We start from the raw sequence: 11,733 nt of genomic DNA, 5'->3' as shown, positions 1-11,733 counted from the left end.
TTTCGTATGGGCCTTCCTTAATGAGGGCCAGCTGGAGATAATCCACGACGTCTCTGTGGGTTGTACAGCCACACCAAATTCCCTGGTTGATATCCCCCATGCTCAGCTTGAATGTCGTAGTGCTCCTTCACTCGGTCACTAGCGCTTTGAATATTTAAGCGGACTCGCTGATGGATGTCGTCCATCCTTTGACGTAGTCTGTGGACATAATCTTCTCCAGCGACATCTTCTCCCGGTCGGCAACCAAACTTCAGATCACAGGGTAGGCGCACCTCCCGTCCCATAACGATGCTGGCTGAAGTTCGCCCTGTAGATTCTTGGAACAGGAACAGGCGAAGAAATTTGTCCCAGCCTCTTTGGTGGTCAGAGACTACTTTGGCCAAATAACGGTTGACGGTTCTGTTCATGCGTTCAACCATCCCATCGGATTGTGGATGTAGAGCCGTCGTCCTGGTCTTGTGGATGTTAAGGACTTCGCAGACGCCTTGGAACAGATTAGACTCAAAGTTTCTTCCCTGATATGAATGAAGCTCCATGGGAACACCAAACCTGCAGATCCATTTTTTAACAAGGGCATCAGCAATCGTAGACGCTTCTTGATTTGGCAAACGCGCGTAGGCCTCGACCATTTGCTGAAGTAATCCATTACTACCACAATGTATTTGTTGCCATCGTTCGTCTCCGGGAAAGGACCAGCCACGTCGATCGCTATTCGTTCGAAGGGACTACCAACATTGTACTGGCGCATAGGGGCTTTACCACGCTTTTGTGGCCCATTAATTGCTGCGCAAATGTCACATTTCTACACCAGGCCCTCACATCTCCTTTGCAGTTCACCCAGTAGAACCTTCACGCAGCTTGCCAAGTGTCTTGGTAACACCAAGATGTCCACCGCTGGTTCCATTGTGAACTTCCACCAAGACTTCCGGGACCCTTTTCTTTGGAATGACGATCAGCATTCTCTCTTCTTGTCCCTCTGGTCTCTCAATCACACGGCGAAGTAACACGTTATCTATTACCAATGAATTCCACTGGGACCAGTACGACTTTACGTTTGGCGAATATCCGCAAACTTCCTCCCACGTTGGTCTCTGGTCCGCGTTTTTCCAGTTAATCACCAAGCCCAACTCTGGATCACTGATTTGGTCATTTGCAAGATCTTCGGTTTGCGAACTATCACCAACCACAGTCGTCCTTAAGACTTTCACTTCTTTGCAACGATTTCCCATCTGTCCACAATTCCAACAGCGAATCGGTCCCTTCTTGCTCATATACTGATCCAGTACTTTCCGCACAATCCTTTCCACTTTGGAATCGTCGGAACTCTCCTCAACAGCCCGTACAAATCTAGAGACCTAGAGCATTCTTTCGCGGCCTCAAATTCTAGGGCACGTGCTAAGGCATCTCCCAAATGCGTTGGATGAGCTAAAGGAAGTGTTTGCCTTGTCTCGTCACGTAAACCATCAATAAAAGCCTGTACTGCCAACCGCACCATAACATTCTCTGGCGTAGCAGGGTACGCAAGGAGAACGAGGCGGGCTACGTCGGTTTCAAACTCCTGCAGAGACTCATTTGACTTTGAATGCGATTTTTAGTTGGGAATGATAGACATGTTCCAAATGAGCTTGGCCGTACCTCATTACTAAATGTTGTACCAATTGCTGATAATCTCCTTGTTCCAATGAAACAGAATATCAGTCGCACTGCAGTGCGACAAAGTCAGCGGTAGCCTTTCAGCGATGTCCATCTGTTCGCTCGCAGCCGCCTCAAATCAAGTGTAAAAATAATTGGCCCAAGTGGTTTTTCCGTCAAACTGTGGAGGCTTAATCACTGACTTTGAGATATACCTATTTTCGACTAGTTTCGGTGCCTCCGATGGACATTTTGGTGACTACGGTTTTAAAATTTCGATTTTTCTATTTACATCTTCCTCAAACTCTGTTATTTTATCTTGTGTATCTATTATCTTTTTCTTCTAATTCCTGTATTTATTATTAAAGCTGGCCTGTAAAGCTTTAGAATTTTCTATGATCTTATCTTCTAAAATATTAATTAAATCCTGAATTTTCATCATTTTATCACTGATTTTATCTTCTAAATTATTCAAATTAAGTTGGCTTAAATTGTCTTGCAATAATTTTGTCATTCAAACCGTCTTCTAATTTTTGAGAGTTTCCGTTTATCTTCTAATTTTAGGCACGAGTCAAGGTCATCTTCCAACTCAAAGCAAATGTGTCAGGATCCTCTCCTTCCTCAATCAAAACGTCTCAGTCTGGTTTGCAAAATACTTTTCTTTCCATCTGTCTCGCACCCTCTCTCTTCCAATATGGATTTCAGTTCCGACACTTTCAAGTCAACAATTTTTTCGGAGACATTGTCTGTCTTTTTATTTTCTATCACACACGCCACACCTGACACCAATTGTTACGTTTTTCGTCGGTTCCGTCTGGATAGAAAGTCACAAGTATTTAAACACTCATTTATTTAACACTAATTAACAAAAATAATAACGATAAAAGACTTATAGAACTATTTACAAACGATTTATAACTAAGAATTTATTTTTAATTTTAGCGCGTCGACTGTATATTTATAACTGCCCCATGTAAGCCACGGCCGCCGGCTTTATACCGGCAGGTAAAGAACTCTAGAATTGTCCATAGAACGTTAGGTGCATAGAGAAGGTTTTCGAATGCTCGTATGTACTCGTCCATTCCAGTGGACTCGATTCTTCTCGAACGAATGAATCATTGCGGTGTCTATGCGATGTTAAGGTCATCCGTGAGGTTAGGTCGAGTCCACACCGGCCCGCAACAGATTACAACTGTGCGATTAGCATACTATTATTAAAATGTTTGGTAATAAGTGTCAATTTTGTTTCTCGGAAATCAGGTGTACATGTGTTTAAGTTTCACGCGTCAAGAGATCCTAATTTATGTACAAAGTGGATAGAAAATTGTGAGTTCATTCATATAGAATTTTTTTGCACATTTTGTATGTAAAAATACGGCGTTAAGTTACCTTAGAAATGGTGATCGATGGCTTTTACAATATACCGTATGATAAAAAAAAAAAAAAACGGCGTCAGCGATGGCTATGAAAATCGCTGTCATTTGATATGTAAATTATAGGAGTCATCGATCGTCATTTCCAAACCACTGGACGCCGTTTTTTTCGATCGTAGTGTATAATTTAACACATTAAGAGTTGTCCATCGTTATATTTCTATATCTATGCAAAGTTTACGATGGATAAATCAAGTAATATTAAGTGGATACAAATTATAAATGAATCAGTGAATATAAACTGTTATAAATTATAAGTAGGTAAGGCAGTTAGTGAATATACCGTACGATAGAAAAAAAAAAAGCGCGCGGGAGTTTGAAATGAAGATCGCTGTCGTTTAATAGGTAAAAAATTATATGATAAATCTTATCGATTGTCACTTCCAAATCAACATGACATGCATCTGTACATCATTAATCTCACGACTAGTTTCCTGAAATCCCGAACTCCCAGGATCCCGGCGGCGTGTAAGTTTCTATTCCGAAACTCGATATTAAATTCGTATCCCAACCCCATAAAATTTAAATGTCTTTAATTTATACACCTTTCAAAGATCAACAAGACAAAGTAAAATTCATATTTAGTAAGTAAAAAATGCAGTTTGTGACAATAGTTTGGTTTGGTTTGGTCGAGTTTGGTTAACACTGTCTAGTCTGGGCTTTTTATTTGATATATGTTAATCAAATAAAAAGCCCAGACTATATAAAATCAGGAGCTAACTCATAGAATCATATCAATTCTCTCTGTTGTAGGATAAGTTTCTATCTTCGGAAATTTTAGATTTTTTTGTTTCAACTGACGAACTGACACAAAAAGATAACTAGTTGCTAAAGCTGAACTAATTTGACAGCTATGTTGAATTAACATCAGATATATCACAGCCACCTAGATTATCAAATAATAAAGATCTATTCACACTAAATCATAGAAATGAAAATATCTAGAAAATCTTTGTTTGAGGGGTAGGCTGGCAACCTTAATAGTATTTGAAGTGGCCATGAATTTCCCATTGAATATCGGTGATTCAATTAAACTAAAGGGGTTGGTATTAAAGGAGTGCCAGGTTATACCACTCTGTTCCCCACCCTGTATAACTTATGGGTCAGGTTTTAATATGATTTAAAGTGCACAGAGGTGAATTCCAATTTAGGTAGTTTTTCTTGAAATTTAAAAATTGTTCTTCAAAATCTTAAGTAAGTCTAAAAACCTGGTTTCAGTCATATACTTCCCTAATGAAACACACCTTTATTTCTCTCTTAGAATCTAAAAATTAATTAATAAAGGGGTATCTGTTACAAAAAACACAAATTTGATGTGTAACTTTTTTGGGGACACCCTAGAACTCTCTATATTTTTAAAACGTGCGCAGAATTAACTTACATATGCTCACAAAATTTCATTTCAATACGAACTGGTCGTTCTCCTTGAGCCTCCGAGCGTATGAGAGGCGCCAATTCTGTATAATTTTTATATAGTTGCACTTTAATAAATTGTTAGTTAAAACTAACAGTCCTATGAGTGTGGAATTTTGTACATGTGGATTTTGGACATTCATCTCCTAAGAGAGTGAAATAAGGGATGAAAATTTGTACAAACATTTGTTAAATCGGGTTTAGAAGTATGAAATTTGCAGACGTTCCTTATGTAACGTAATTTCAGTTACACCTCATTTCCCCCCGTTAGAGGGCGAATTTCCAAAAATTGTTCCTGAGTGCTAAATTATGTTACATAAGGAACGTCTGCGCAAAATTTCATACTTCCAAAACCGATTTTAATGAATTTTTGTACAAATTTTCATCCCTTAATACTTATGGGGCGAATGCCTAAGATTGGCTTCTGAGTACTCACTTTCATCACTCGAGGAACCTCTGTGCAAATTTTCATACTTCTAGGATAGATTTTCAGAAAAGTTCACCCCTCATTTCACCCCCTTAGAGGGGAAAATTTCGAAAAATTGTTTAGTAAAGCAATTACCTTATATAAGGAACGTCTGCGAACAATTTTATACTTCTAAAACCGATTTTAATGTTTTGTGTGATATTAGTTTTATCCCTTATTTATGGATGCATGCCCAAAAATTCGCTTCTGAGTAAAACTTTCATCACTTGATGAACCTCTGTGCAAATTTTTCATACATCTAGAACAGATTTTTTTTCAGAACGTTCACGCTTCATTTCACCCCCTTAGAGGCAAATTTCCTAAAATTGCCCCTTAGTGCTAAATTAAGTTACATCAGGAACGTTTACGCAGAATTTCATACTTCTAAAACTGATTTTATCAAATTTTATACTCAATTTTCATCCCTTCTTAGGGGATGAATGTCCAAAATTTGTTTCTGAGTACTCACTTTCGTCACTTAATTAACAATTTCAAACTCCTCGGACTAATTTTAAAAAGTATACAAAATTCGAATACATTTTCCCTGGGTTTGACCGCAAATGTGAACAACTGGCTACGTCGCTTCACATCGCGTGGCCGTGGTGTGGCTCCAAATTCGTTCGTTTTAAAAATATTATTAGATTTGGCTATAGCCGCCCTCTGTGTCATTAATAGGGAACTGTCTCATCGAAAACATGCTGTTCCGTAAGCAATGGCCATCTGGATTATATGTTATCTGTGATAAAAACATACGAAAAAGTATAATAATGTTAAACTAAAAATTCAAAATATATTCTTTAGAGAGAAATTCAAAATCTTATTCTTCTGTTTTTATTAAAAAATAACAATTGGCTATTGGCCCCCAATGCCCCCCCCCCCATTGGCTTGCCTAATGCGTAAAGCGGCCCTGATCATAAGGAATATAAGAAAATATAATAAAAAAAAAAAACGGCATCCAGTTAGCTTGGAAATGACGATCGTTGACATGCATATATAAAATGAAAGCGATCTTCATTTCATAGCCATTACTGACGCCGTTTTTTTTCTCGATCATACGGAACTTGATCGGCTTGATCCCTTAACAATGGTATGTATTACATTAAATACAGAAATAACATTAAAATGAATTACATATTTATATTTTTTACATTGTAGGTTTAAAAGTTAACTCGTACCTATATGTTTATTTTATAAAAAAAAAAAAAAAAAAAAAAAAAAAAAAATAAAATGTATGTAATTACATGTTACAACATTTTTTATTAAAGAAAATATAAATTACATTTTTTTTTTTTATTTTTTTTATACCCTGTATATTACATTAGAAACAATAATACCAATAAAAAGTAACAACTCTAGCAGATCCTGCGTCTAAAAATAGGCAGTGGATTTATTATGAAAAAAAATCAACTGTTTTATATGAATTTATCTATCTCTAACTTAGCATTATGTATTTAATATAAAAACATTTTGCGATTTATAATACCTAGGCTTCAATCAGAGAAAAAAACATCAAAATAGACTAGGAAGTCAATAAATGGCGACGACATCTTTAGAACTAGTAAAATGAATTCCAAACAAAGAAGTAATGTCTGTCTATTTTCTAAAATAAAATATCAGTACTTATCTACTAAAATTAACTACTCAAAATTTCACGTAAAAATACTAATAGATAAACAATATACTACGCACTGTTATTATTTTTGTCTAATCAAAACAATCGTTAATAAAATTTCAGTGTGCAAGTCGAATTTAGGAACTGTGTGCAACGATCAGCTGTTTGCGATCAAACAATAGAAGACCAGCTTATAACGTCAAAACAAAATAGTGCATAGGGCTGATACGCTCCTAAACGAGTTTCTCAATGTTTCCTTACCTCGAAATGATCCTTTCCAACGAAAATCATCACTTTTCCAACCGGAAATGTGAGGTTTTCCGCCAGTCCCCTTCAACAATATCACCTACCTCCATAGGATGCCTCAGCACAACCATAACACAACTGACTGGTGAATGTCCTTGTGGCGGCCAATGACAGTCCGAGTCTTTGTTTATGAGCCACTCCATTGGTCAGAAAGATACAATTTTGTCCGGGAGGCGCACAGCAGTGCCAGATGGTGCAAATGTTCTCCAATATTTTAAAAACAAAATATTTCAATCAAGGATTTCAATTTAACATAAATGTTAAATTGAAATCCTGGTAAACTACAGAATAAGAAATTTCTTATATTCAGTATTATTACTCTGTTATTATTTATTACCATGATTTATGGATATTTTGCAATAAAAAAGTTTAAAAAAACATGCTAAAAATGCATGCTAAAAATGCATGCCTACAACACACGATAAACCAATAAATTTGTCCTTAGAAAAATTTTAAAAAATTAAACGGTTTCTAACAAGATATATTCTTGTATATTTCTCCGAATTTTCAGGAATAAATTGAATTTAATTCTTTTGATTCCTAATGGGGGTCATATACCTCAAAACGGAGATCGTCGACTGGTTTTTGTCCCGGAAACCGCAAAACCAGCGTTGTTACAAGGGCAAAAATTTTTGTACTGTAAATGGTGTCGAAATTGTACTTTTTTAAGTGGGATTGTACATTTTTGGTGCAAAAATGTGGGGTCATGTGATCTCTCTATTTACAGTACTTCTGTCCGTTCTGTAGCTACGGGGTATCCGTGAGAGGGGAAACGATATTCTCTGGATGTTTTTCGTAAAAAAATAGACGACGCGTCCCATCAATAAAAATTCAACAAATTTGCAAGTAGCCAATAAAATGAGTGGGCGGAGCGATTTAAAACGTAGACGTATAAAATATATTGCTGTTTATTTAAATGTTTTTTGTCCGCATTCCTTTCATAGACACAGATCCAGCAGAAGTACTGTACCTTTTTACCAAGTTTTGGTACGTAGGGTGCATCCACACTATCCTAAAAACAGCGGAACGGCGTATTGGCTTAACGACCTTGAATCGATTTCCTGCAATTCTATTGGCTGAAATTTTTGCCAGGTGAATTTGACAGATAAAATTTCTGACAGATGAATTTTTCAGCCAATAGAATTGCTGGAAATCGATTCAAGGTCGTTACGCCGATACGCCGCCGCCGATCCACTTTTTTAAGGATAATGTGGATGCACCCTCACAGAATTATACACCATATGCTAACCTCCTTTCACGCAGTTGAGCAGCTCTGAACTGTTTAAGAACGCGATACTCTCCCTCCATTCAATTGAGTCATAAAGTTCAGAACTGGTTCCGCGCCATATGGAGGCACCAGGCTATCTCGCACAGCCCCTCTCAGAACCGTTCTGAGCAGCCCAGGGCGTAAAGCTCTGGAACTTTAAATCGGAACTCTGGCTCCCAAATGGAGGACAGCAATACAGAAGCTACAAAGAGCTTTGAATAGCATTGGTTAAATGGGTGATTAACTAATTGCGTGACGTCACGTTTGACATCGGGACACAATAGATCTCTAAGGTCGCAGTGATTAACCCCCCTCCTAGTCACCACACGGATATCAAACTTACGTTTGACATCCGTGCGGCTTGAACAGCATTTCAAGTGATGTATAATTCTGGGCCTCTGCTCCTAGCAACCTGCATTTCAAATACACGCATTGCGTATCACCGTTCGTCTAAAAATATGTACGTGGGTTTAAGTTTGGGTTAGTTTGTGTTTGAGAAGTAAGAATTGTACATTTTTTCTTGCAATTGTACCTATGTACTCCTTGACTATCAAATGTACCCAAAATAGTACAATTGTACCTATTGTAACAACACTGCGCAAAACTCAGTCTTTTTTTCATGGCGGGACTGATTTTGTGAGCGTCGACCCCAGCTGGCGGTTCACAAGGTTGCCAGATCTATTTACTAAAAATTCCTTTAACATAAGATAAACATAAGCTATAGAACGTCGAGACTTCACTCGCTTCACTTCACTCCATCTTCACTTGTGTCTTCACTCTTAAGCCGGAGTCAAAGAGTAGATAAGACTTATCTACTCTTTGCCGGAGTCTCATGCATCCGAAATCCGATGGTACGACATCCGAAATTTGAAGTTATCGTGTGAAATAAAAAAAGCCTGTCACATACATCCGAAAGTTCGTTCCGAAATTTGACAGTTTTAACATTTTTCTGCTGCGCTGAATAGAGATTCATGTCATGTTTTATTGGAGAAACACTTATAAAAATAACTTCCTCGCCAAATATCCCGAAATTGCCCACTTCCCACTAAACTTGTTTTTAAAAACAAATGTTTTCAAAAAAAGTGAGGTTAAAAAACACGATATCGTACAAAAGTTAAACAAAATTTAACTTTATACGACGTCGGATGATTAGTTAAAATTATCGGATAAAAATTGTTGTCAAAATATTTCGGCCAATAGGAGCACCGTCGGATCGTCTTGTCATCGGATTTCGGATGCATGAGACTCCGGCTTCATAGACTTATTACTTCTTATTAGAACCAGAGCATAGAGAAACCAGAAAGAAACTAAAATAAATATATATACAGGGTGACCTAGAAATAAGTGCAAGTATTTTAACTGGTAGTATAACCCCAGAAACACGCCTGTGAGTTTTTTTTCGCGAATTTTTTTTTTGAAAATTCGAAATTTTTTTAGTTTTTATTTAAAAAAAATAATTTCTTGATAATATGGCAACATAGGTAATAGTTTAAATTTACAAGAAAGAAAATCCAGAAAAGATCCAGTTGTTCTCAAAATTTGAGCAAAATATGAGGTTTCCCGCCAGAAAAACAAAATTTTTTTTTTTAATTTTCAAAGTAAAATAACGCAGTTATTTTGGACTTATTTGAAAAACGTTAAAGAGAAAATATGTTTCTTTTATTGAGATCTACCACCCCTTAAAATACTTGCACTTATTTCTGGGACACCCTGTATTCTATATATCTCTATCATATCTCTGAATCAGAGTTAGAACCTGTTATCATTGGTTAGAACTTATTTTAGAACTACGGAGATTAGAACTAGAATCATAGATAAAAGACTTACTAGAATAAAGGACTATTTTTTTCAAGATGCATATTAAAATTAAAAATTTATACCCTGCAGGTTTACTGTATTTACAGACAGAAATATTTATTCTCTTGGCATGTTCAGTAAAATTAAATAAGTTTGCATTATGAAGGGTAGGACAACTCTTAAAAAAAAAATTCTAGACTTAAGTGTAAAGTGTATTGGGATATAAAACAGCTAAATAGATACGCATACTTGAATTAAATAATATACCTTATGATCGAGAAAAAACGGCGTCAGCGATGGCTATGGAATGAAGATCGCTGTCATTTTAAATGTAAATTTATATGGGAAATGTCATTGATGTTCATTTCCCAGCCAACTGGACGCCGTTTTTTTTCGATCATACGGTATTTCATGTCTTAATTTTATTTACTTGTTAAGATTATTTTAAAATAATTCAATATAGTTAAATAAGAATAAATGACTAAAATTAGCTGCACAATTGTTTCAAACAATATAAAGGCCATTATAGTAGTTCTATAACTCTATCAGTAGTTCTATAACTCTATCAATGTTGTTTAAACACCTTCCGATGTTTGGTTTTAAAGGAACACCTGTGACATTCTATCTCTACCTCTATACAGTCTGTTGTAAATGTAGATTCTGATCCGATTTTGTGTTGCACCCACTCATGTGTATCTAATTCTTCATATTTTTTTGTTTTGAAAGGGCAAGGAGAGTACTGACATCTAAATAGTGACTGCCCTAATCTTGATGCATCTGCACTAGCTTTGGGTTTCAAAAGCTTTTTAAATTCGGGTGTATCTTCAATACTGTCTTTAGCAGGAGTAACATATAAAAAGCTAGGTATCTGGTATATTTTACTCTTTCCACGTCTAGTTTTTCCAATTTTTTTATTAGTGTCATTGTTTTTCTTCCTTCTGTGATCACGACTAATAAAACAATCCGTGATTTCACATTCATTTGAATTTGATTTAGTTCTTTTTATATCAATGCCTGATTCCTCTATAACATTATCTGATTCTACCAAGCTAATTGTATATTCTTCTACATTACAGTTTTGTAAATCAATAGCTGATCTACTATCTTCATCGCTATAAGATATTGGTTTTACGGAAAACTGACCAAAACTTTGTTCAATTAAATCAGTAAAACATACATCAAGGGGTATGAATACATGGTTGTTACAGCAATTATCAGAAAGACCACTAGAACAGTTACTTTTCACAATATCCATCATGTCTCTGTTCTACCTTCTTAAACATAAACAGAATAAGAAAGTCTTTAAATGTTTAAATATTGAACAAAAACCAAACAGCTTTTAGTACCATTTTAGCAGTTCTAACTATGTTTATAATCATGGAAAAATAAATGTAAATGTAGGAAAGAAATGGAAAAATCTAATTTCTAAACTTGATATTATGATATTCTTAGATGATATTGGAAATTGGATAATGAAAAATGAAATGAAGCACAGATCAGTGTTCCCAACTCTCAAAAATTTATCTCCCAAAAAATCTAAACACTCCCATCAAAAATCATTCAAAAATACCCAAAATATCCCTAAAAACCTAAAAAAAAATCCCGAAAAAACCCTAAAATATAAATAATAAAAGTGGTTGACCTTGAAACGTCTGATCACAGCAATTTAGCCAACTGTTCGAAACTTTCCATTAAAGCAATATCAAACCTTCCAAACAACTAAAATCCCCACAACTGTTCTCCAAGATTCGGTGATTAAAATAAATAAATTATTTTGTTTTATTGATACTTTCCTATTAATTTTCAA

The 11,733-nt window shown here is 35.8% G+C and overlaps 2 protein-coding genes across 4 annotated transcripts in view; both read right to left on the bottom strand.

Annotated features, from left to right (window-relative positions):
- The window catches only part of LOC115878370 (F-box/LRR-repeat protein 20), a 53,164-nt gene extending 46,128 nt beyond the window's left edge, over positions 1 to 7,036 (bottom strand). Inside the window, exon 1 of one of the 3 annotated variants that reach the window (XM_030894843.1) lies at positions 6,907 to 7,036. In XM_030894843.1, coding sequence (XP_030750703.1) covers positions 6,907 to 7,005 — 99 coding nt within the window. In that variant the 5' untranslated portion in view covers positions 7,006 to 7,036. Of the gene's footprint in view, positions 1 to 6,817 lie in introns of all 3 variants that reach the window. The other 2 variants (XM_030894845.1, XM_030894844.1) reach the window with 2 other exon arrangements.
- A 3,084-nt stretch (positions 7,037 to 10,120) lies between these two features.
- LOC115878369 lies at positions 10,121 to 11,441 on the bottom strand. Its single transcript, XM_030894842.1, has 2 exons — positions 11,273 to 11,441; positions 10,121 to 11,200 (listed from the first exon to the last, which is right to left on the bottom strand). Exon 2 carries the CDS (start codon positions 11,182 to 11,184, stop codon positions 10,492 to 10,494), a length of 693 nt encoding a protein of 230 aa, XP_030750702.1. The 5' UTR covers positions 11,185 to 11,200; positions 11,273 to 11,441; the 3' UTR covers positions 10,121 to 10,491.
- Positions 11,442 to 11,733: the final 292 nt, after the last annotated feature.

Source organism: Sitophilus oryzae, unplaced genomic scaffold, assembly GCF_002938485.1.
Source record: "Sitophilus oryzae breed Bouriz unplaced genomic scaffold, Soryzae_2.0 scaffold_1508_pilon_pilon, whole genome shotgun sequence".
Lineage (NCBI taxonomy): Eukaryota > Metazoa > Arthropoda > Insecta > Coleoptera > Curculionidae > Sitophilus > Sitophilus oryzae.
Note: the sequence above shows the minus strand (reverse complement) of the source record. Positions and strands in the feature narration are given on the sequence as shown.

Bases quoted from the DNA above. Each gene is read 5' to 3' on its own strand.
- LOC115878369 (XM_030894842.1), bottom strand. From the start codon at position 11,184: ATGATGGATATTGTGAAAAGTAACTGTTCTAGTGGTCTTTCTGATAAT.